General features: G+C 37.5%; 1 protein-coding gene across 3 annotated transcripts; it reads right to left on the bottom strand.

Annotated features, from left to right (window-relative positions):
• LOC132130494 (cytoplasmic polyadenylation element-binding protein 4-like) lies at positions 1-26945 on the bottom strand. 3 transcript variants are annotated; one of them, XM_059542211.1, is made up of 12 exons: positions 26508-26945; positions 24676-25842; positions 15447-15537; positions 11383-11433; positions 10482-10505; positions 7817-7987; positions 7594-7683; positions 6757-6875; positions 6442-6556; positions 5728-5909; positions 3813-4045; positions 1-1633 (listed from the first exon to the last, which is right to left on the bottom strand). In XM_059542211.1, the coding sequence occupies exons 2-11, from the start codon at positions 25786-25788 to the stop codon at positions 3818-3820; spliced, it is 2184 nt and encodes a 727-aa protein (XP_059398194.1). In that variant the 5' UTR covers positions 25789-25842; positions 26508-26945; the 3' UTR covers positions 1-1633; positions 3813-3817. The 3 variants fall into 3 exon arrangements, with proteins under 3 accessions (XP_059398194.1, XP_059398195.1, XP_059398196.1); XM_059542212.1 differs by lacking the exons at positions 1-1633; positions 10482-10505 and having other exon boundaries at positions 3650-4045; positions 26508-26944; XM_059542213.1 differs by lacking the exons at positions 1-1633; positions 10482-10505; positions 11383-11433 and having other exon boundaries at positions 3650-4045; positions 26508-26944.

Here is a 26945-nt window from a genome sequence, read left to right as displayed (position 1 = left end):
TCATGTCACAGTTAAGTTTTATTCATTCAACATTTCACATTACAAATATTTAAAAATTATGCATATTGTTATAAATAGTTGGCTGCAAACAATTAAATAGCATTAGATTTTTCTTTTTGTTTCACTAGCACTTACAGACCAACTCCTAGAATATGGACATTTTGTATAACATAACTTAATTAGAAAGAAAAAAATACAAAAATAGGAACTTATAAAGTGAAATGACATAAAAATTAAGGTGATATCTTAAGTAAAAAAAATGGTATTAATAAATACAACAACCTTCCCATACACAGTTAAAAACTATTGAAATTTTGCCATTAAGTAACATCGTTAACAGACAGATATTTAAATATTTATTTTCCTTCAGAAAATGTGAACCATATATTGTGGAGCACAATATAGCAATTAGTAAAAACTAGACACTTTAACATATTAAAAGCTTCACCTCAAAAATATAACAAAAATCTGATCAAAATTATAAAAATTAATTATACATTCCAATCAAAAATATACCAATAAACAGCTAAATACATTGTTGACCTAATAATTACAATGCAATCAATCACAGTAGCTTGAAATAAACAAAATAAGCAAATAAGCACAAAACCTTTAATGTTTTAAAAATAACTTCAATTATTTATATTAGTACAAATAGTTTGATTTCTTTTCTTTTTTACAAACACCAGCATGAAAAGGATTACAATAACAGTAGAAAATGACTGTGAAAAACATATTAACATCTTCTTTAAATGTCGGCAATTAAAAATGGCATTAAAGAATTACATTGCAAAGAGTCTTTATCTGGAAAAAGTTAAAACAAAACCAAAACAAAAAAAAAGTATTGCACATAACAACTCGAAGTTAACTTGCAACATTTACCACATTCAAGTCTTAAGTTCCCCTTTCTCCAAACGGGTTTTGATTTACTTCAAACAGACAGTGGGGATGAAGTTCTCAAGTCTTTTTAACAGCGTACTAAAGAAGATGCTTTCGTCCTGCACTGCAAATTCATCCAATGACATTTAGAGTTATCTTTTTTTTTTACGTGTGTGTGTGTGTGTATATATATATTTTTTCCTCTGTGCATCCTATTGATACTGGATTATGGGGAAGGTTTCGAGAATAACATGGGGAGGGTGCAGGGTGTGTGGTGGCCTTAAACGAAAGGTTTAGAAACATCTGGTGCACAACCACAACAATTATTAGCTAATTCATGTACGTTTTTTTTTCCTTTCTCATCATGCATGCTAAGGATTACAATAGGAACTAGTTGGCAGTTCAAGAATATATATTTTCAAATGTTAAAATACCTAAACATCAAACATCCATTGTGATACGAGGATCAGCCTAAACATGAACCAGATTTAGCATTCTCCTTATAAGTTTATATTCCAACTATGGAGAGGAAACCAAAAAGACAAGGTTATCTTTTAGCCATTTTGCGCGATATTAACATAAACGACAACGTGTTCTTACCATGCTGCTGTCAGATCATTTCTGAATCTAGGGCTGCCATTAAAATCTAGTGTACAAGAGCCAAGAACTTAAGCTATACACTTTGATCTCTTCTCTGCAGATTTGTCGCGTCAACACAAGCAAGTGCGTCCTTAGTTGTAAAGAGTCCTCAGCACTGAAATGTATAAAAAGCATAATTGAAAATAATATATTCTAAATTCACTCAACTTTTTTTTCTCTTAAATGAAAATTTCCATATATGCAGATCTCTCAGTAACAAAAGTACAAAAGCTACCTTTCACAATGTGAAAAATTGAGGTATTGCAAAAAGGAGTTTTTCCATTTCGTGAAAAATGTGCCTAAAATGACTGTTGAAAAAAAAAGTATTTAGAAAAGTAGTGCATAATAAATGTTTATATGTGCATGACAAAATAATTTAGCTAGAAAACACTGTACCAAAAATCAGCAGGCCATGTATAAAATAAACTTTTTTTTCTTTTTTTTGCCATCTCATTAACGGCAAATTCTTCAAAAAGTGTTTAACTTCAAAAACGTTCAACCACCAGCTCAAGTGACGACGAGAACACCGTCAAGCCGACACGAGGATAAATAAAAGTCTTAATTGATCAATAACTCCCTGACTTTAGCGCTAGTCGATTTGAATGCCGCAAATCTACCGAATTGGATTTCCTGATGCCTGGCGTAAACTCCTAAACAATACCCGACCGCCGAACTACATGCATCTCTTTCAGTTGACCTTTGGAAAGAGGGTAGACTCGCGAAAAAGGTTCAGTGGTTTTCACTAATAACTGCATGCTGATCAATTCAAAGCCAATCTTTGGTTTGCTGGAGCCCATCTGGTCTTTATATTGAATGGGATGAGGACAGGATTGGGTTTGGGGCAGAAATAATCAGCCAAAATGAAATCTGCAGGGCAAAAGAAAGGAAACTTTCATGGATTCGCTAGACACTACACAGCCATCTTTGGTTCCCTAATGTCTGAAAGTAAAACCTCTTATGTTTCAGATGAGCATTGGGGGAAGGGCCGAGCGAGTGGAGAGATGCATGGACTAACTTCAGTTATGCTTCACACTCAGGCTGCTGCAGGACAGGAGGTACATTGTTCGATCGTTCTTCCTCCCTTCTAAGTAGCTTTCACTGCGGTTCTGCTTGTACGTACACTTCTGATCAGGGTTTTGGGCTTGGGGTGGGGGGGTGCCGGGGAAAGGCTTAGGAGACACATATCGCAAGTTAAAAATGAAAAAGAAGGCTTGCCGCTAACAGCCTGAGAGATCGACAGCTACTTCTTGCTAAGCTGGACCAGAAACGAAATCAAGTTCCTTGCATTTGAACCAGCTTGCAGGCAGACTACTGCAACTTTAACAACATACATTCCCCACTAGGATGCTGAATCTCCAATTCAAATCAGGAAGTGACAGAGCAGATTTTCTCAATGTGCCGTTTGCTGAAGTCATTTCCTTTTTCTATGGTCCTGGGGGAAAGGGTGAAACCAGTTTTTTTGTTTTTTTTTGTAATATATATATATATATATGTTCGACTTAAACTAGCAGCTAAGCTTGAGGTATTAGTTTTCTTGCATGTCACAATGTAGATCAAATCCAGACAGCTGTTGTGGAATCAGTTGTTGTCATCAAGAAACATTGAAGATTAGCATGGTCTTAAAGTATATAAAAAAGAAATAAAAAACAAAAAACAGTGTTGAGAGAATTCACTTCTGTTCTCAAATCCCAAGCTTTGGTTAACAACTGAGATCTTAGACCACACATCTGCACTGTGGGTAGCAAAGAAACCAGTGCACTCTTCCCACACCTTTTCTTTTCACATTTGCTCCTTTGCCTTTTCAATTAAATTAAAATAGGACGTAATACTTCCAATCGCAATGTTAAGAAAAAGCCAATTCTAAAGTCATGCAGATACTTACTGACAAATTATACTAATACTCAATATATTCACATCTCTGTGCACTTGAAAATGAAATATAATGGAGTTATAAAAAAATAGAGAGATGGATTAGACATTTTCTTTTTCTTCCTGAATCTTTTTTCGATACACATCCATGTTTTTTATATATATATATATATATATATATATATATATATATATATATATATATATATATATATATATATATATATATATATATATATATATATATATATATATATATATATAATGACAAATTAAAATCATATTTTTTTGTCTGTCTTTTTAAAATTAAACTAAAAAGGAACCAGCAACAGAAAAGTGCATTTATTTAGATGATGATTTTGCGGCGACTCCTAGCCTACTCTCCCCCTCTCCTCTCTCTCTCTCTCTGTCTTCTCCTGGCCTACCAGCTTTAGTTCCAGCGGAAGGAGATATGGCGAGGTCTGTCGCCACCTTCCTTAACCAGAGGCTTGTGGAACTCCCGGCCGGCGCGTGAGTGGATGGCCGCCCAGCAGTATTCACAGTAATACTGGAGACATGTCACGTTAGCGCAGAAGAAAGGAGCAAACTTCCCTCCGCAGCGAGTCCCCTGACATTCATCACACAGCTGGTCATCCAAGACGTATGGCTTCACTTCCACCTGGACCGAGAAAGATCAGCAGACTGTTACATGTGTGTTTTTGCATGGGGACAATATTTTTTCTACTTAAAGGGGTCATGTGACGTTGCTAAAAAGAACATTATTTTGTGTATTTGTTGTAATGCAATGTTTTAATTGGTTTAAGGTTCAAAAAACACATTTTCCACATAATGTACATTATTGTTGCTCCTCTCCGCCCTGCCTTTCTGAAACATGTCGTTTTTTACAAAGCTCATCGTTCTGAAAAGCAAAGTGTGCTCTGATTGGCCAGTTATCTATCGCATTGTGATTGACTGAATGCCTCAAGCGTGTGACGGAAAGTTTACGCCCCTCACTATACAGTGATCTCGTCTCCCGACACTTCCAGACAAAAACAATAAAACCCATTACAAACGAGGCATTTGTTGCATTCAGTGGGGACATAATTATTGATTATAATGACTTCTACTGTCTTTTTACGCATTGCGTTGCGTATCGTATCGCGCTGCGTAACCACAAAACCATGTCTGCATTTGTGATCGGAGAAACGACAAACAACAAGCTCTACTCTACACTGCTCAAAACTCGTGTTTGAATCATCGGTGCCAAATTCTTTAAATATGAAAAACGTACTTACAGACTGTGAGTCAGAAGCACCCGACTGTCCTTGCAAAGCTGGAATTGCCCCACTTTAAAGAAACAGCCTTCGTTCACAGAAGCATTGTAGGCTACTGGTTCAGGAAACAGTCCCTGTCTCCGTAAAATGCGTTGCACACATCTGAGTATTTGGGTTGAACTTTTCTGGAACAGTGTTGTGAATACAACTTAAATACTGATTTCTAGTTGTGTCCTCTTTTGGAAGACCAAACAAAGTAGTTTCGTTTTCACAACGAAACACATAACGTCTTCACAATAAGGCACCGGCAGAAACAGCGAGAATCTAGCCTTGTGGGGGCGTGTTAGAATGAGCTGTTTTAGGAGGGTGTGGTTTACTTAACTTTTATAAAGAATATCTCTTTGGATTTGAGACTTTAGTCTTAGCAGCTTTACAGATGCACTAAGAGCTTGTAACACTCCAAAGAGAAAAGAAAAAATGAAATCGCATCATATGACCCCTTTTTTTAAATATAAGGCAATACATTTTGCCCCATTTGTCACTTTATGTCCTATTTTGTATATATGTTCTTTGCTCTGTAATGTTTAAGTAAATATTTTCTTCAATCATTTTTTTTTTAGTCATTTTTTTTTGTTTTGTGATATCCGAGAAAACAAAAACAAAGATATTGCTTAAAAAAATACTAGCAAATACTACCACAATGTATAAATACTTCACCATAAATAAATAGTATTGAGAATTAGGTCAAAACATTGCCCTGAAAATAATACCAAAATGCAAAATAGATTTTTGTGTCGATGTGTAATGTTTTTGACAGGTTTAATGGGATTTTACCATAACCTGAATATGTTGGCCTCCAAAACCCCATCTTTCTTGTTTTTTTATAAGTCCTGCATTAAAAAAATTCAATTGTAACCTAGGCTGAGTAAAACATGCATTTGTTCAACAAAAAACATGTTGCAATGTCACAACTAGGGTTAGAGCATAGTCCAAAACACTACTTTGAGTGTTTTTGAGGCTTGCTGGATCAATGCCATTGCATGGAAGGGAATTGTGCTTATGCATTTTTTTGGAAGTCAGCACTGACCCGTTTATCGATTTCTCCATGCTGCAGTTGTACAAAACGAGCACTGATAGCAGCAATGTAGCTCTGCTGATTAGAGAAGGCGACCCGCCCTGCTCCCTTGGGGTACTTCAGCTCTGGGTCTGTGTCGATGCCTGCATAGCACACGCCACCATACAGCCTGTCCATGATCATCGCCAGCTCCACTGTCAGAAAGACAACATATTTAATGCTTAAAAGTAAAAAAAAACAAACATACAAATTAAACTGCATAATTATTTTTACCTCTTTCATACTAAAATAAAAAGGCAACTCCCAATATATTTTAGAAGTTTTGCCTTGAAAAACTACTTTGAAAATAGTTTGTCAAGCTACAAACTATTAGAAAGCCTCACTTTCACTACTCTTCTGATCAAGCAGCTATACTACAAGCTGTTAACAGAAAGTTACTCAAAGAGCAGTGCTTCTTAATGTTACGACAAAGTTACTTATTGGTCTCCTAATAGCGACTTTTATTAAGGTACAATAAAAAGCTTTTTTTGCCAATAACGTTGATTTCATCCTCTGTGATTAAGGGAGCCACTAAAATAGTAGCTGAATGCAATTCTACCGCTGGATTGACTTGTTCTGGCATAAATTAAACCCTGGATACTCTAAAACAGTTTGTATGTGATAACATATTTAATTTCACACAGAAAATGCAAGATTTCTGACCAAAAAAAAAAAAAAACTCTATACCTGCACGAAGTGGGCGTGGCACTCCACCCACAAATATGGTCTTCCTCGGGTCTAGGGGCTGTGATCCATCCATCACAAAATCACTATCATTAAGATTCCAAGGGCGAATCTGGACCTGTTACAAAACCACACATCAACAAAATAAATGAAAAAATAATCCACAACAGTTTTCAAATCCACTGACAAATAAAGCAATAGCAGGACTTCACAGATCAAATAAGGACAAAATAATGCATGATTTGACAATGCAGCTGTTTAAGAGAAAAAATAAATTCACTATAAAAACGGAAGTACGGTAGTGTTATTCGTCCTTACAGGTTTGTCTTTAATGGTTGGGCTGGAAACACATAAATAGAGCTTTCCGTCCTCCTCGATGCAGGCATCGATAAGGGCTTGAACAGAGCTCTCATCTTGAAACAAGAGGAAAGCGTAACCTTCAGAAAAGAGAATTTGAGAGTTAGTAAGCAATGGGAATGGCAGAAGTCGTACATTTTACATTAAAATTATAAATAAAAAATGCACACCAATAACAAAACAACTCCTGTGTTTTAACCAAATGGAATAGTTTTCCCAAAAAATGATTTTTTTTTTTTTTTTTTCTCACCCTTAAAGTGATTCTAAACCCACAACACTTCCATTCGAAATAAAAATATAAATATATTTAATGAAACATAAGAGATTTCTGTCACATTGAAAGTCCATTCCATCAAAAGCCTCAAAAAGTTCACAGACATCAGAAAGCTACTCCATATGAAGAGAGTGGTTCAATCCAAGTCTACTGAAGAGACAGAGATTGTTTTATATTAGGCTTCTATTCACATCTGATTCATTTGTTTTGCATGCATAACCCATATAAAGTGATGGTGTCCCATCAGATTTCATAGCTCGATACATATGGATTACTTTTGCAAGAGGAACGGACTTCCAAAGGAGAGAAGAATCTCCCAACAAAAGTCTTGTGGGTCTGGAATGATATGAAGGTGAGTAAATGATGGCATAATTGTCCTTTTTGGATGAACTATCCCTTTAATTGAGTACTCTAAGGCTATCAAGGTGATCAAGCCAGCCACAACTAAAATATTAGTATTTGCCTGTTAGGAAGATTATGGTTGAAAAATGGCCTTCAACTAATATTCTAATATCTTAGCTCACCTTTCGGGGGGAAGTATGACTTGCTCTCTGCTTTGTGAGGCCAGTCCACAAACAGGTGCCCGAAGCGGCGAAAACTAGCGGTTATCTCATCTAGGCAAGATAGTATTGCAGATAAGTGTAAGCGGCTTTCGTGGAAACAGTTCCAAAACCAACAATGAACCTTGACACTTGTTTTTGTTTTTAGGAACAGCAGTGCAGAGGTCACCCTAAACGTGTATAATACCTTCGTCAATATCAGGGGGGAGGCCACCCACAAAGACTTTGCGAGAATAGCGCTCCACCCTCTCTCCATTCTGGTGAGGGAAGCAGTGGGAGGAACCAAGGCCAGGCAGGCTCTGATCGCCTCTCTCCTCGTCTGGGAAGCCATCTTCCATTGGGAACAGGGATGAGTGTCCTGAGGAACGGGGAGAAGGCAGGAATTATTATCGATGCCTTTCTCTGTGTTTAAGCTATATTCCATCACCACAGAGTAAAATCAATTACACTGATGGATTATTCAGAGCCCAAGAAATACTACAACAGACAATTGCATCATCTTGGTTGTGCAATTTTGAAAGCATAGGGAATTCTTAATTATGACTTCTGTGGTATAAAACAAATTATAGCCCACAGTTTTGGTCCAATGATAAAGCAGTTCATTTTTATATTCTATACAGAGTTGTGTTAAAGCATGGATGTGTACACTGCCACTCAAATGATCGGGTTTTTGAATAAGATATCTTATGCTCACCAAGGCTGCATATATTTGATGCGAAGAATGACTTCAATTTAAAGTAACTTTTCTATTTTAATACTGTTCATATTTTAATGTTATTTATTCCAGTGAATACTCATAGTATTACTACTCTAGTCTTCAGTGTCACATTATCCTTCAGAAATCATTGTAATATGCAGATTATTTTGCTCTAAAAACATTTCTGATTATTATTCAACGCTGAAAACAACCAGGATGCTTAATATTTTTGTGAAAACTGTGACGTTTTGTTTAGGATTCTGTAATGAATAGAACATTTAAAAGAACAATTTATTTGAAACATTATAAATGTTTTTTACACTTTTAATGTTTACACGCTAAATAAACCTTCCGAACAGTAGTTTATATTTACTTTAGGGGTGCACCGATAAGAATTGTTTTGGGGCCGATACCGATTTTAACAGACACTTATGGCCGATTCCGATACGGATATTTGTCACACCCTCTCTTATTTAAAATTTTGGCATCAAAATAGACAGTATTCTGATCATGTTTTAAATCAGTTCAAAGTTCAAAAACACCTGCATTAAATTATACTAGCAGTTTTATTGCTGCATTAACAAATACTTTCTAATGAATATGGATTGGATCCATTTAACATTCAGCAGGCCTACATAAATACAACAAAACAAAGATACATATTAAATAAACAGTGCTTTTTAGGTAGTTTACAAATCTTTAGGTACAGAAATGAAGTAAACAAAATTAATGTAAAACAACACTTCACTGTATACATTAAATACATATTCATCATTTTGTATTGTAACAGACTTTTTATGATCATTCTTCGAATTTGTTTTTGTATACATTTAAAAAAAATGTACGTTTAAATATGTATGAGAGGCGGGACTCTTATTTTGACTGGTTTTCTAGTCTACGGAGCTATATGGGTGCATGTATGGAAGCATGTAGTTCTTCGGACTTAACATTTTTCAGTTTATTTAGGCATCCCCCAAAAAGTTTACTGTTAGTTGTAATAAGTGTTTTGTGTAATTGTAATAATGATGATAATGCAAATGAGAGAGAAAGCACTTCTCGTGCTTTGTTTGGTTTAGCTCTTGTGGTAATTTTTTTTGGAGTGAAAAAGGACGCAATAAACTTAAAACATCAGTATAGTTTTGGTTATCATTCAGATGAGGTCCGCCACAATTACGAAAATTATGAAAGTTATTTAGTCAAGAATAGTGTGCAGTCATTTGTATTTGTTATTTGATTAGCATTCAAGTGCAAACAGCATGGCTAGGATTATGCAACAGGCATTATACAGCACAGTGCCTTCACTCAGTTAATAAATAAACCATTGGTTTGTTATATTGGCCTTTCCCCTTATATTACCATAATGTCGGTGGCTGTAAAGTGAGGAAAAATCAGCTGATAAATATCGGCCGCCGATACATCGGTGCATCCCTAATTTACTTCATAACTCCATTGTTGTGAAATACACAAAATCACATTAGATTAAAATTTCAGACTATATTTATTTAGTCCTAAACTAAAAACTCTTACCATCTTTATCATTTGTGTGAATGTATGATGGAATGTTTGACGGCCAAATTTATACTAAAGCGATAAGCTGTGGGTTGCAGAATTTAATGGAGTTTTAGGCACTCTCCTTCGCATCTGTGCCTATAAAACTAATTTCTACAATTAGGTTATATAAGAGAACATTTGGTCAAAATGTCCATTAATGTAAGTGTTAATGTCCAGCACATGGTCATATAGCTCTGCACTAAAGCTTCAGTAATAATATTAGTTCTTTAGCTCAAGCCACTCCAGCAAATTTCCTTCTGACGTGACAGAATACAGGCCTGAGCTGCTTTACAAGACTTTATGTAAGGGAGTTAGTCACTCACAACTGTGGCCTGGATATGTTTGCGTATGGTTGCCTCAACCACAGAAAAGCCCCAATCAAATTCACTCTTTACCAAAAATTACAAAATACAAATCTCTGGAGTACAGCAGGAAAGAGGCACACAATCGATACACAAATGGAAATGAAGGCTCCTTGTGTACATGCAAACAATTAACAATGCCCCAAAACATATCATGCAGATGCTGGATTATTCTACCCATCATTATGATAGTTTAAAGCCTTTCATTTTTCTCATTTGGATTTGTTAGAAGTTTTCATTACCTCGTCGCCTCCCATAATTCCTTGCTGCATGTAAAATAAGATGATCACATAGTAAAGTAACACATCCCCAATGAAAATGTGAATTATCTTACTAAACTATATAAATGAATAGTGGAAATAAGCTTTTTATGCCAAACCTGACTGCAATTGTACATTTTAAACAAATGTGTTGTAAGTATGTGGCATTTCAGAGTCATATGATTATGATTAAAATCTTGCAAGAAGCCAATTATCTGGGTTTGTTGGTCAAGTGCTCAAAAATATTAAGGCTCAAACTAAACTGTGCAACTAAGCTAAGTTTCTTGGCTCATTGACCTACTTGTCCACACGTTTTAATTCTGAGCCCATTCATTAACCCTTGCCGATTATCAAATGTCTACTCACTGGAAACATGATACCTCACAGACTACAATTTTTAAAGATATATTTTCCATTGCTATAATGATAAAAAGTAGTCATTATCATGTGTAATAGCATTTCTGATTTACCCACAAGAAGGAATTTTTTTTGCTAAATTTGGCAATTTAATATCTGATTAAATTAAATAAAACCAGTGTGGCATTTTATGTTTTTGTAGAAATAGTCTATATTGTGCTAAATAGTGCTGTTTATTACTATATAATATATACATATCAGTGTCTCCCATACATTGATTTTTCCAAAAGGCTTTGACTTAATTGAATAAACTGAGCACTGCTTTTCAGTGCATTCAAAAGTTTATAGATTTATATATGTTTGCTTTACCTCATGTTTCAAATCCATTCAAACAGAATGTAACAGCTAAGAGAAGCCAGTGAGACAAATTGTCCTAAACGTTCATCTTACGGACTACTTCAACACACAGCTCGTTCTTTCTGCTTGAGCCACTAGCACATTAAACCAATAAAATGCATGTGCGTACCATTTATGGGCAAGGGGCTTTCTCCTCCTGTATGGGTGAATCCGAGGCGACCTTTGAGAGAGGATGGTATAAACCAGCTGGATGGTTAGAACGACATACAGCACATTTGTATCCACACGTGGTTTATGTTAATACACATTAGAGTAACACATTTTCAAGATTATGCAGCATCTTAAATGTACACTGTAGGTTCAGTTTTCTAGATGAAAAATTACAGAATCACTCAATAAAGAAGCCAAAGGTGGTCAAAATCTGTCATATACTAACAAACAGATGGATGCAAGTCCACAATCCTCATCACAGTTCCTGGATCATTTCAAAAATGCCACAGGGTTCAGTGAGGGAGTCAGTTGTGAACTCAGTAATGACTCACTGATGGAGACAGTCTGATTCAAATCTTTAACTCACGAGCAGGTTTGAGGTTGTTTGATATCGGCTGGTTCACAATAGTGATTTGTTCATGGACATGGCCATCAGACTTGTGCCATGTTCACTGTTGTGTGTACTTAAAAACGCCATGCTACTCTTTCAAGGACTGGGTGATGACAAATAGGTCATTAGAAATTGTGTTTATAGGGTTTTGGTTGTTAAACATCTGTTTTTTGATGACCACTCACTACACGTCAGATTGTACTCTCCTGGAAACAGATCACAGATCACTCTCATGCTCAACTCAGCCTCATTCAGCATCTAGTAGAAGAATGAGAGGAAACCTCAAGTACAACCAGCACGCCTGGTATGGATTGTTTCTCGTGTAGTGTTAACATGGCTCTGGCAGCCCCCTCCTTCTACTGTTCACTCCGAGAGCAGTTTGGGGGCCAGGGCCAGCACACCATTTTGTTGCTTTAGCAAGAACAGAGAGCTCTTTTACAGGCAAAGGACAATGCTGGAAGCTATTCAAAGCAACCCTGGATTACTTCTCTTCCCCAGTCGCTTGTTTGGTCATCTCTGCCACACTGGGCTGGTGTCTGCCCTGCAGGGCTGTTCTTCTGGTTCTGCTGAAGTTTTTCTCTGCTAGAGAGAAGCTGACTAAGGGTTGATCTAATTTGGTTCTTAAATGATTTTAATGTATATGGGGATGAACAGCTTTGATTCAAGAAACCACCCAACAGAGATTTCATTGTGTGCCTTATTAAAAATCAACATTAAGTTGACTGCATTTTGGGGTTGCATTAATCAGGTGCAAATGTGTGGAAATCTTAAACATGAAAGTTGATCGATGCTTCTGTTTAAAGTAAAAATGAAATAAATTAATATGTAGTGCTATGGAAAACAAAATTATATTTTACCCAAGTTGTGAACTTACAGCCTGAAATTAATGTGATGAGACAAAATTAAATTTACAAAATGGCAAGAAAACAAGTGAACCGAGTTATCTTGCAGAGAGAACACTATAATCTGATGCCCAAAACAAATGAATTTTATGAGCCGGTTTTATGGGGAAATCACCCACAAACTCGTGAGTTACTGGTTTAAATCAGACAAACTGTTCATTGAATGAACTCACTCGATCTGTCAAAGCAGTAACTGAATACACATCTGACTCACATCTGAACTTTCAGTGCTGTCCATCTCAAAATGTAAGGTTTCAAGGTTTGTGAAACTTAAATCAGTACTGACTGTTCATATGACAATGTGAAGTTGAACATAAGATGAATCATTGAGAATAAGACCAGGAATGTTAAAGGGTTTCTCCACCACAAAATGAAAATTTTGTCATTAATCACTTACCATCATGTTGTTCCGAACCCGTAAAAGCTTTGTTCATCTTCAGAACACAATTGAAGATATTTTGGATGAAAACCGGGAGGCTTGTGACTGTCCCATAGACTGTGAAGTAAGTTACACTGTCAGGGTCCAGAACAGTATGAAAAGCATCATCAGAACAGTCCATCTGCCATCAGTGATTCAACTTTAACATTATGAAACAACGAGAATACTTTTTGTACACAAAGGGGGTGGCTGACCCAGAAGAGCGTATGCTGCCTGCGTTCAGCTCATATTCTCCACGCTACGCTGATGTGGAGAGAAAGACTGATTGTTGTATGAAGTTGGTATTTTTATTTTCTTCTCATACAAAAAGTATTCTCGTCGCTTCATAACGTTACAGTTGAACCACTGATGGCAGATGGTCTATTCTGACAACTCTTTTCATACTGTTCTGGACCCTGACAGTGTAATTTACTCGACAGTCAATGGGACAGTCACAAGCCTCCCGGTTTTCATCCAAAATATCTTCAATTGTGTTCTGAATACGAACAAAGCTTTTATGAGTTTGGAACAACATGGAGGTAAGAGATTAATGACAAAATTTTCATTTTGGGGTGGAGTATCCCTTTAATTAAGAAAGAAAACAGGGTCAATTTTGATTTCATGTTTCAAGTCGCAGGAGTTCTTATTACCATTTATTAAAAAAATAAAAATCAATTAAAATAATAATAATATACCAGAATGGAACTTTTTTTTTTCTTTTTCTGAAACATATGTGACCCTGGACCACAAAACCAGTTTTAAGTCTCTGGGGTATATTTTTAGCAAAAGCTTAAAAAACATTGTATGGGTCAAAATTATTGATTTTTCTTTTTTGCCAAACATCATTAGGATATTAATTAAAGATCATGTTCCATTAGGATATTTTGTAAAATTCCTACTGTAAATATATCAAAACTTAATTTTTGATTAGTAATATGCATTGCTAAGAGTTCATTTGGACAATTTTAAAGTGGATTTTCTCAATATTTAAATTTTTTTGCACCCTCAGATTCCAGATATTCAAATAGCTGTATCTCAAACAAATATTGTCCGAACCTAATAAACCATACATCAATGGAAAGCTTATTTATTCGAATAATTTACACATAAGACTGATTTTGTGGTCCTGGGTCACATATTAATATGAGACACAGATTACAAATTTGAGAGAGCTCACATAATGAAAGTCAACAATCTCACAAAACCAGGCTGATGCATTTGTAAAGTCTAGTGTAGCTTCAGAGTTACTGCTGTGGAAGTAGATCTGGTTAAGCTCTGCTGCACAGACACAACTATTTGTAGGTCAACACAGAGCTTTTTTCTCTCTTCTTGCTGTTTGTGTGTGTGTGTGTGTGTGTGTGAGACGTGTGTGTGTTCAATGATTCAGCACTAATAAGCAGCATTTTACAGCTGCTCACTCTCACACCAAAAATGTAACACCATATCTGATGTTCAAGAAATCTACAAAACATTCAAGGGAAAACATGATGTATAATGCAACTGGAAAGCACAAAGACAAAAAGGAAATGTTTTAATGCCCGTTCACATTTTTAAATATATAATTCTGTTCTGCACAACTGAGAAATAATAGGCGGCTGTGGCCAGCAGCAGTGACCATAAAAAAAGATTAGATCTACTGTCTGCTCCAGAACATGCTCTAATAAATGCATGGAATAATGTCACAGGCTCATTAATTGCATTTACAACTGCTATCAAAGTTGAGGCCTCCAGGATTGTGCCTTGTGATCAGTTGTCAGCTGCCGTAAAAGAGGCATACAGACAAAAGTGATGCAATAACCATCCACCTTTCAAAGAAAATTAATAAATTAATTAATGGGACACTGGGCAAAGAAAAGGAGCTCCATCAAATCAAACAAACCCTTGATTATATTAGGGGCCATTTCCACATAACCTGTTTCTGCATTCAAAAATGTTAAATGCAGGGCAGTGAAAGTTTAACTACTAACTACTTAACAAACTTGAGCACTACATTCTTAGAACACTGTCATGCATACGATTCTGTAAACAGAAACAAGACACAAATGCAACAGTGAAACATGCCTGTTACATGTTTCACTAAAATACATAAAATACCAATTCAAAAGCAGTGCAGTAGAATGAAAAAGCATGTTCTGTGTGGATAACCCCTTACTAGAGTACAAACCAGCTACAGCTTTCATTTGATTACAGAAAGAGCAATGCAACTTAAACCATGTGAGCGACCGCATAAATCTAACTGCTGACAGGGCAAAGGTTTTTGGCCATCAATATGGTACTTTGACACAATCTCCTTTCGTGGACTCTTATCTTACCTTTCAGAGTGTCTTGCTCGGCCCTCATGATGTCAATCAGAGAGTTCTCCAGAGAATGCATGTTGAAGCCATCAAATGAACGGGGACGATCCTGTGGTGAAAGAAAAGGAGAATAGGTATCAAGAAAAAAACAACTGTGATGGCATTTCTCACATCCCTCGACTTTGCGGGAGTATCCCTTTCATCAACAATAGAGTTCAAGCTGTTGTGCTTTTGTTCCTCTCAAAAAATATATCCTGTTGAAAGAAAACCTCAAATGAAAGGCTCAACAGAGGCTCTAGACCAAAATATAAATGTTATTTTGGTACTCGCTACTGACTTGACCTTTGGATCATGAGGCTAATGTGTAATGTGACCGGTCTAATGATTGACATAATTTATAAACACGAAGGCTAAAAAACTGGCAGAGAAAGCACAAAGTCTTGATAAAAGACACTTGCAATGCAGATTCAACTTGACAATTACAAACCCATAGATAACAATGACCAACAAATAACATGAACTCAAACCATGTGCAACAATGAAGGGTTTCTGTCAGGTTTTTTTTTTTTTTAAAGGCTGAAAACTCATATTTAACAAAGAGATAATGCCTGAATTTAACTATTTAATGTGATACCTGCAAATTAAATTCATGGTTTTGGCAAGCAATGACAATCTACTATTGGATTACTTGGAGAAAAAAGGAAAAAGAACAAAAAAAATATATATTAAAAATATATATCAATATATATAGAAAAAAAATATCAAAAAAAAAAAAAAAAAAAAAAAAATATATATATATATATATATATATATATATATATATATATATATATATATATATATATAAAGACTGCAACAGATAACAGTTGAATGAACAAGGCTGATAAATGATAAAGAGAGTTCATACTTTAAATGGATTAGGACATTCCCCTTTACCTGATGATTCAGCACAATCATGTGTTTAAACTGTACTAAAGGTCATCTGAACTCAAACCTGAGACTTGCATTAAACACACACCTCAGGCTCAAGACTCTTCATTCGATTGTCCAACAAAAGCAAAAAATAATAGAATCTAGGTCTTCCTGTTTTTTGAAGGTCAGAAACACGTTCTATGCAAGTAGGCGTCAACACAGATGCAAATGCCTGACCAAAGCATTACAAGAGTGCAATCCTATCGTACATACTTGGTGTACGCTCTTGCGTTACCATAACGGTAACAAACCTCAGCACTTAACGGGGTGACAGAGTTACCGTCAAATGTCTGCGCAAATAAAGGGATAGTTCACTACAAAAAGATCCTCTTCTTTGTTTTGTTCTTATTCTGTGTGACTCATTTCCTTCTGTGAAACTAAAAAGATATATTGAAGAACATTTGCAAAAAGTACTCTTTGAAGAACGGATTTTGTCATTCATCTTTGATTGTCAAATCAAAGTCAGTTGGGTTTAATTGGGTCCAAACACGTAAATGATAACAGAAACTTTATTTTTGTGTGAACTATCACTTTAAATGAAAAGTGTTCACATTGAATGGAAGAGGCAGGGCAGTGGAATGGAAAAACCACACGGTCTTGAGTCGTTAGAATGCTGTTAGAGCACAGCAATCAAGCATGTCTATCCAGTACATGTTTACGTAGAAAAACATTCCACTTCCAGTACAGCAGTCCTTGTAAAACCGCTGAGAATGTGTTATGCATTGCATTCGTACACATTTCATGCCAGAATTGTGTGCGAATTTAATGCCAATTCAGTTAGCCCAGTCAATTTTAATTTAGACTGATCAGGTTTTTCAAGACTACTGTTGGCATTAACACCAAATATGCCGCCTTTTAGAATGTTTTAAACAAAAGGCCTCCCAAAGAATAACACACCCACAAAGTTAGTGAAGCAACTTGCTCACTGCTACATACATGACGCAGCCGGGTCCATCTGGCTATTTATATACATAACTAACCTGAGCTCCAACATAACACAGCTTCCATCTGAACTGGATGGTGCCATGATTAACGGTACAATCTGCTCGTGCTCGGTCACGATCTGGCATCTGCTCTTCAGAGCACCACTCATCCCCCTCAGCTTAGAGAGGCCATGTGCTCATGCAGGGCACTTATGCCACAGCACAGGGCTGGCTCGCTGAATCAGAACACGAAAGCAGGCCAAAGGCTGTCTTCAGAATTACTGCACAGTACACTCCACTGAGAGCCCTTTGATTAAGAACCAACTCCATAAGGAACTGAAGCCATCATTGACAAAAACTCAACAAGATGAATTCTATACACAAGTCTTGTTAAAAAAGTGTTAAGCATTTCCCGCTCCTTAACGTGAGAACAATAATTGGCCTGTGCGCAAGGCTTGCTGACTGAAAGGCCTTTAGCCACCAGGGGCATGTTTTCAGGTCATCATAGTTCAAGTGATATGGAAAAAGTCTGCTGTGAGCTATCAAAAAAGGACCTTGATGGAACACCCTGATGTGAGTGATTAAGTGTGGCATGTTACGGGCGTTTCAGGAACGACATTAATCTGAAATGTCATGGTTAAACTAATGAAAAGAGGGACGGGAGGAGAATGGGAGGCAGAGGCTTGACATTGTGTTTTTTGTCGCAACGTAAGGTATTTCAAAGCCTTCCACATCAAATCACTCTAAAGCCTGTTAATCTGGCCTTTCCACACGGTTGGAGAGGCAGGGGGTATGGAAACTTTCCACAGGGGAGCGCAACTGACTCTGCTGATGAAGTAATTAATGTGTAGAAAGAGCTCTCAGCCAGACAGATGGCATAAAAAAACCATGACCATCATGGTCATGCCTCTATCATAGACCTTTTCTTATCGAAGAACCATGTGTATATGACAAAATAACACTGGAAAGGTACATGGTTTCCAACTGACAACTGAAGGGCATTGAAGGGTCTACTTATCTCCAGACAGCACCGAATCAAGATACCTGAGCTAAGTGTACTATTTGAAACAGAGTCCAAAATAAAATGTAATAAGCAAATGGCTGGAAGGCAGCTAGAGAATTTCTTTGCACATTATTATTCAAATCCATATGACTACAAAGAATAAATGTCATACTGGTCAATGGTCACATACCGTGACCAGAGAATATAGCTCAATATACATTTATAGATTTTCTTTTACAATTCTAAGATTCATAGTGTCCATCCCAATTTTTTTTTATTTTTATTTTTTTATGAAAAACAAGCAACTTGTATACATTTCCTTTTGTAAAATCATCTCCTCTGCAAAAGATGCCAAATTCAAACCCAATGGTCAAAGCCATCCACACTGTGCAAGTTTACATAGAAAATCAAAGGAAAAGCAACACAGTGAAATGAAAAAAACATTCTACATGAATGGCCTCTAAAAGATGACAGAATTATAATTTTCATATTCTAGAGTCTAACACCAATTTCTTTTTTATCAAACCACAAAGATCCCCAACAATAGAGGCAGTTTAATGCACTGTGGGGTGAATGTCTGCGCTGAGGAAGCCTGAAGGAGACTTTAAAGAAGATTACAGAAGGTTAAGATGATGGCTAGAACTTACAAAGCAAAAGACCTGGCTGACCGAGAGCATAGTGTTCTAATGTACACACCATACGCATTACGATAACAAAAGTGTGTATCAAATATTACAGCGTGCATCTAGAAAGGAATCAACGAGAATAAAAAAAAGGAGTGAGAAGGAATTGCATGTGGTGTAAAATGAAAAAGTGTCATAATAGGCAACTGCACAGTGCTTTGGCTAACCCTCTGTTCTTTACGATAAATCCGAGCAACAGATGACTATTTGCCATGGGCACCTGCACCCTGTGCAAACAAGCCAAACAAAAGCTGGCCTTGAAAATAAACAAACAGCTTTAAATCGTCTCCATGTCAGCTTGATTGCTAATTGAGCCTTGGGCATATAACAGACCAACTGGGTATAAAAAAAATTAATAAATAAAAAAACACTTCCCAAAAGCCATATTTGTTTTTCTGTTTTCTTTACAGTGTCTTCAATCATCTAACCTTGTCATGAGAACCATCTTCACCATCATGAATTGCGTGTCCCATTTCTCACTTTCTCTCTGAGCAAACTGCTTAATTACACATCTCGGAAGTGCCTGTTCATGTGAGAGTCTGTCAATGTGTGTGTGTGTATACGTGTGTGTCCTGTCCCCCCCTCCGGAGACAGCCTTTGCTTTCACACCAAACATCAGATATTCTTGGCTGAGAGTACACAGAGGCTGTGGAAACTTCCAGCGACATTATGCAGTGCTGGGAATCTCATCACGTATTCAACCAGCTGGAGCAAATAGCTGAGAATAAGAGCTGGCTGTTCTCAGTGGTTGAAGCCACAGGTTCCAAGTGCTATCAAATACCTTTAGTTTGTTGGTTTTACAAAGAACAGAACACATCTAGATCACAAAACTACAAGTTCCGATACCAGATGATGACCTCTGTGCGCAAAGGGCTTGATAAGAGGATCTGGAAAGCACCTGTTCCCTGGAATCAAGCTGAAAGACACAAATGAGGGCTGATGGCCCACAGAATTTACAATGCTTTCTATAACGCCAAATTTAAAGCTAACAGAGCAATTCAATTCCAGAAAGTACCAACAAATATTTGTTTCTTCTAAAAAACAAAGAGGATGAAAATAGCAGTATTAACTCACCATGTACGAAATGAGGATTGTGACAAAACCTTGAGAGGAAATGGTGCGTTCAAGCCATGTCAGAAAGACTGCATGTGCGAAACCACAAAGCAGGGAATGCAGGATTATGTGAAGTTTCTGAGTTGGTCAATTAAAAAAACGAAATGGACACAAAGATGCAGTTTTTTCACTGATGGTAGATTTGTTCAAATTAAATTATTATTGTTAGATTTACAATAAACCTAGGCAAGTTACATCATATGCAATACAATATTATTATATTATGAAGATATAACAATTGAATTTACAGCACCTTCATAAATTGAATAAAACCATAAAAAAAGAAAAAGCACATCTGATGCTCATTCTTTATTCATTAAGGTAGAGTTAAAAATCCTGCTGCTTTTTTTTATCTGATTTATTTTTCGTAGATAATGGTCTTTGGTCTTTCTCAGCTAAAATACAGCATAGTTCTTGTCCTGGTGCAAAAAATCCTAAATATAGTAACAGATACAGTTACACTAAACACCTGTTCACCAAAAAAATAAATTCTGTAGAAATTACAGTAAAAAGGCAGCTGCAGTTCCCACTTCCCAGAATTTGTACTATATAATATACAGTAGCAATATTTTAGGTTTTATAGGACTGAACTCAAATTGATGGATGTGTTCATCACAAGTTTCCATGAGCTGATGTGTGCCTATGTATGCATGCATGCATGTGTGGGAAAGTTTCTAGAGATGCTTTTTTAGTTTTATTTTGGATGATTTTTAAATTCCCAAAATGTAATTTGTGTGGAATTTGTATAAAGTCTGTAAAGAGGAGAAAATACTGTACCAGGTAGATCAAGCTCAATGTTCGTGACGCTCAAAATAAAAGAAGACAAATACGTGGAGGTTTATATGAATGTATCTCTGAGAGGAACTGACCATCTTTAGAAATGTTTCGATGGCATTTTCTTTTCTGCTTATCTCCATAAAATGCATATTAAAGTAGTGTTTATAAGCACAGCTGTTTTGTTTACAGTGGTAACCAAGGCAACTATATATCTCTGTTGTTCCACAAGTGCCACCTGCTGTCAGAGAATAAATTTGCATTTTCATTCAGTCCGTCTGCTGTTTTTGTTTTGTGCAGGTTTCTTATGTAGCATAATTTCACAAATCTAAATTCAGATCATTCTGTTTTCCCTTTAAATCTTGAAATTATACAATCAAATCAAAAACAACTGCTCATGCTACATGTATGTAGCACTACTGTCTGTTGAAAATAAACAAAAAAGTACATTTCCTGTTGTACCTTAGTCATTTCAAACCATGACCCCCAAAATCGAGGTACCGATACACCCCTAATATATATTTATAGGGTGCACAAAAATGACTCATAAATAGTTCAATAAATATTAAAGAACATAAGATAACGGAGAACAAAAATCTAATATGAAACACCTGATTAAACAAAATACCATACGAAATTATGAGAATATTAGTTTTATTTTTTTTATTTTTTTATTTATTAGTTTAGAATATTTAACAGATTGATTACAGTATCCATGTATATGTACGTGTTATTAAACAATAACCATGTTTTTGCAGTAGCATATTATAGAATTAAAGTATTAAATAACATTAAAAAATGACATTTTAAGTACACATAGCATTTTTTTGCATAGCAAAAGTGACAAGAAGAGAGGTGAACATGGTCTCTGACAGGGTCTATATTTTGGGGGGGAATGATGGCACTCAGTTAATCTGCTTGATAAAATTATGTTTTTGAAAAAGAAAAATTGCATTTCTAAATCATGTCCTTAATAATTAAATTTTGTTGTTACCTTTTAGATTCACAATATAGCATGGGCCCGTCCCTTATTTGTGAAGTACAATATATTTTTATTATAGAAATAAACACTTCATATATAGAAAGAAACACATAATATATTGACAAATTCTCCAGGACTCTATGCCCTATCTTTTCACCATCATCACTCCACCCCTTCGTCACACCTACACAGATTCTAAACAAGCAGTTCTAGTACAGCTTATAAACACTTACGACTATATCATACTACTACTGCTGCAGCATAAATTAATTGAATTTTATATTTATGTATTGTATACCACTTTAACAGGTCTAAAGAACCCATTAATCCATCTAGCTCCAGTTAAGTATGACAAGGCCAAAAGTATACTACCAGAAATAAAACCGGTTGGCCAACATTTTAAAACCTGTGCTACCATGATTAATGCAATGGCTTATGGAAATGTCATGAAATGGGTCAAAAAGACAATGTCGACATTACAATTATTCGCTTTGTAAGATTAGCATCAAACCATCCCAAACAGCGTCATGGTAGGCAACTGTCAGCTCCTAAAATCTCACAGAGCTGTTTGGAAAACAAAACAGGCAGGGCAGAGTTAGTCATCCAAGCCTCTGGAGTCTGGCACATGTTGCTTTGGGCCCAACTCAAGAGGAATTTGTCAGAATGTGCAAACACAGGCAAATTAAAGCTGTGCAAATGCACAAAACAATGATCCACATGTTACGGGGTTCACACGACAGCAACTGCAGCATCGAAGCAACCGGGAATCAATTCATTTAAATGTAAACTGCCAGTTTCTGATGACAAAAGCCAAAAGATACAGGGACCATTGCATTATGTAGTCATATGCATAGCTGTAATTAAGCTGATATAATAAAAGAAAGCCAAAAAAAAAAAAAAAAAAAAAAGTCTTCCACTGACGAAATTTGAGATTTCTTTCAATTAGATTAAATTCTTACCGTCACCATATATTTAATATTCTAACTTAGATTAAAAATGGTCTTTTATAAAGCTTTGAGTAGATTTAGGAACAGCTGAAGTCTGTAGAGACCAAGAATGATAACTATGAACACACGACTAGGGCTGTGCAAAAAATCTAATGCGATTTTCATGCGCATCTCATCAGTAAAGACGCTCCTGTAATTTGAAGTATATCTCCAGCACGTGCGTTCAGATCAGGGTTGCCAGGTTTTCACAACAAATCCTGCCCAGTTGCTTCTCAAAACTAGCCCAAAACTAGCCCAATACCCGATACAAAACTAGCCCCAGGAGATTCCCCGATACAAATTGCTTCCCGGGGTTAAAATATATGTTTTTTGGAAGGGTTGCCTTGGTAAAATTCACATTTTAGGCACTAAATATCATGTTATTGGTATTGGGGTTGCTTGGCAGACTTGGCAACACTGGTTCAGGTGGAGCGGCAGTTACTACACAGAGCCATAGTCTACCGACAACTTACACAAAATTGACACAAAATCGACAATCGCCTGCGATTTTAAAATCGATTTTGTGTAGATTGTCAGTGAATTACGAATCTGTGTAGTAAATGCCAACCAGTGTTGCCAAGTCTGTGGTTGTTTTTCACGTCCGCGGGTCGACAATACCAATAACGTGATATTTAGCCCCTAAAATGCGAATTTTACCAAGGCAATCCTGCCAAAAAAACATATATTTTACCCCCAGGAAGCAATTTTTAACGGGGAAACTCCTGGAAACGCGATTGGACTAGTTTTGAGAAGCAAGTGGGCAGTATTTGTTGTGAAAACCTGGCAACCCTGATCTGAACACACATATCTGATCTGGACATATACTTCTAATTACAGGAGCGTCTTTACTGATGAGATGCGCATGAAATCGCATTCAATTTTTTTGCACAGCCCTAATAACAACGATAACAATATCAGCATTCACATCAACAATCGATAATGCTCTGTTTATTATTAGCACTGCAGTTCTGTAGTCTGCTGCTTTAAATGCTCAAGCTCTTTAAAGACGGGTGGATTCTAAATGGTTTGTTCATAAACTAAAATCATTCTTAAAGTGATTCCAAATAGATTGTTCCTCATTACCGTTACAGTTGTAGTGTGGATTCTGTGTGTAAAATCCAGTCATTGAGAAGAAAGAAAGGTTGGCACAGCTTCGAAAATGCATGAGAAAATTTGTGTCATTTTGTGTGCCATCCTTTCTTTCTTCTTATTTTTGGTTACAATAGCTGGGCACCCTTATTGAGCTCTAATTTTTCCTTTTTTTTTTTTTTATTGCAAAATCCAGTCATTCCAATAGGAATTAGCAGAAACGTTTCGCACGAGGGCGAAAGATTTCCCCACACAGATTTTGCTCATAGCCTGCTTTCACACAAAATTTAGCTGAAATTAGTATAAATTAATGATGTGTAGTCTTTCATGTTGCCTGAACAAAGATTTCACCTTTACACAGCTCCAAGGATTTTGTGAGAACAAAATATCATACTCACGCATTATTGTATCCTCAGTCACAAAAAGATTGGGCACAGTGCATTATGTGCATTGAGGTTTTCCTACCTTTTTGGCAAAAGAATGGCATAGCCCTTTTTCTCTAATCATGTACCCCCGAAAAATCTTTGTACTGCATGAACGGCCAAGTCGTATTAAAAGCTCATCTTGCCAGTGGTGAAATACACCTTTATAACTCTATAGTTATAGATGGTTACAGTTATCGTCTTTGGTGTGATTGGGCCTTTGTTGGCCAAAATTGGTCAAACACTGGTTATTGTTACATATTTTTGAAGCAGATCATTTTGTCAGTAAAATATACACACCTGGAAAGGGAAGATGTTCTCGCTCCTGCTGTCATCCATCCAGGACTTCGGGTTGAAGCCAGGGCTTGCTCGGGAATACTTCTGCTGGGGCATGTGGTTGTTGGGGAAGGTCTTCTTTAGTGGGGAAATGGAGTTGAGAGGAGTCATGCCGCCATTCAAACCACGGCGGTACTCACGGCCCTGGGAGCCACCCCAACCGCCGTAACCCCCACCTGGGCTCCACGAAGTGGAAGAAGCAGAGGGCGAGGAGCTCTGGTAGCTGCCCCAGGGTGAGGGAGGCTTGCTCAGGTTGTTGGAGAGATGCGGCATCTGGCCGAAGGGGGCGCTGCGGTGGGGGAATGGCGGCGGATGGGGACTGGCCGGAGAACGACGATGCTGCTGGTGCTGACTGTGGGGGTGCTGGAAGTGGGGGTGAGGTGGGTGGTGCTGGGAAATGGGACCGATCTGAGGGGAGAAGTTCCCCCCGAAGCCTGGGCTGACGTGGTGGGAGAAATTCTGGAACAGCAGAGGGGCGTTGTTGGCCGAGGCGGCCGGGTTGAAGAAGCTGATGTCCTCGTTGATGATGGTGGAGGGGGTGGCGGGGATTGCAGCCGACCAGTTGTTGAAGCTGGTCAGGGAGGAGGAGGTGCTGGACTGGGCAACTGTGCCCAGTCCCGAAGGCTCCTGATAGTCAAAGGGCGTCAGCACGGGGGACTCCAATCGCAGTTTCTCCTTGCCACTGGTCCCGTCGGATGACCCGCTCTCCACTTTACTCTCTTCGGCACGAGCCTTTTCCAGCTCAGAGATGATGGCGCTCTCCTGGTGTCCGGGGGAGAGCTGCTGCTGCTGCTGCTTCTCTTGGGTCTCTTGCAGCTCCTGCTGCTGGGCTTTGGGCTTTTCTGACCCTAGAATTTCATCTTGCATGTTGCTGTGAGCGCCGGCCGCCGGGAACAGCCAGGTCGAAACACTGCTGCCGCCATTTCCAGCCGGGGTGCTGTTTATGAAAGCGGCGGGGCTGGCGGTCGCATTCTGGTGGTGATGTGGCGCTTGCAGGTGAGGGTGGATTCGTACTGGGAAAGCAGACTTGTTGCCAGTGTTGTTCTGCACTAAGACTCCAAACCCGTAATCCCCCATTTATGTTCTCCAGTTCAACCTGGCTCCGACACAGTTGTTCTTGCTTCCTAAACCCTGAAAAAGAATGCAAATCCACGGTTAAAATACTCCATGACGCAGTCGCACAACATAATTCATGACACACTGGAAACACTGAGGACACCCTTTGGTGAGAGACTATGTGGCACTACGCCACCAGACGTCACAAATACTGACAGGAGAGATCAATGTCATCGACTTTGCCAGGACATGTATGATAAGACATGTTTGTGTTGTCAAGTATTATACCATATTGGCAATAATAACACAAGTAATAAAGGACATTCAGGCACTAATTATAGATTCGTGACGTCTCTTCAGCTAGCAGCTAACAGGGCTACCGGCTTATTCAACAGGAACTGCTAAAAGGCTTCATATCAACCTAAAGGCCGACTCGACCGTGTTTTTACTGACGCAGGAATAATACAATCAGATTGCTAACACGATAAAGTACCGCTGTTTTTATAATTTAGATTTCATCCAAGGTAAAAAAAATATTTTTTCCTTATTATCCCCTTTCCTTTTCAACGAACGAATGCTCGAGCTGAAAAAATGATGACGTCTTCTGCTCTCGCGCTACAATATTCACAATAATGCACTATTTAACACACATAAACGCACAATACACATCTAATATTGTAGATTTTTCGTATTGTAGATAAATACGTTCGCAAAACTCAATAAATAAATGTACTTTTCACCTTAGAGGCTGATCCAAGCGATGACTGAGAGGACAGACACTCGTTCCAGATATTATCACAATGCAAACGAACGCAGAAGCTCCAATAAACTGGTGATCTGACACTATAAAGTGGGGATCTTTAATCCGACGGGAGTGTCTATTTTTTCTCCCTTCCTCGTCTTGACGTGTCCTGCCTTCTCAATGACACAGCCCTGTCTCGCTTTAGCCAGCTGCTAACCTTTAAATCACTTGCTTAGACGATTCTACGTCATTGACTTCAATATAAAAAGACTAACGTTAGTGAATTGCAATACGTTCATGCGTCCATTTCATTGCTAAATTATCTTTGTTGTTCTTTTTCTTTTTCTTTTTCTTTCAACAGCGCACTCCGGATCCCTTCACTGCACTCTCCACGGCACAATCTACTGAAGGCAAATGACAAGGAGACCCAGTCCAC

This window comes from Carassius carassius, chromosome 47, assembly GCF_963082965.1.
Source record: "Carassius carassius chromosome 47, fCarCar2.1, whole genome shotgun sequence".
NCBI classification, from domain to species: Eukaryota; Metazoa; Chordata; class Actinopteri; order Cypriniformes; family Cyprinidae; genus Carassius; species Carassius carassius.
Note: the sequence above shows the minus strand (reverse complement) of the source record. Positions and strands in the feature narration are given on the sequence as shown.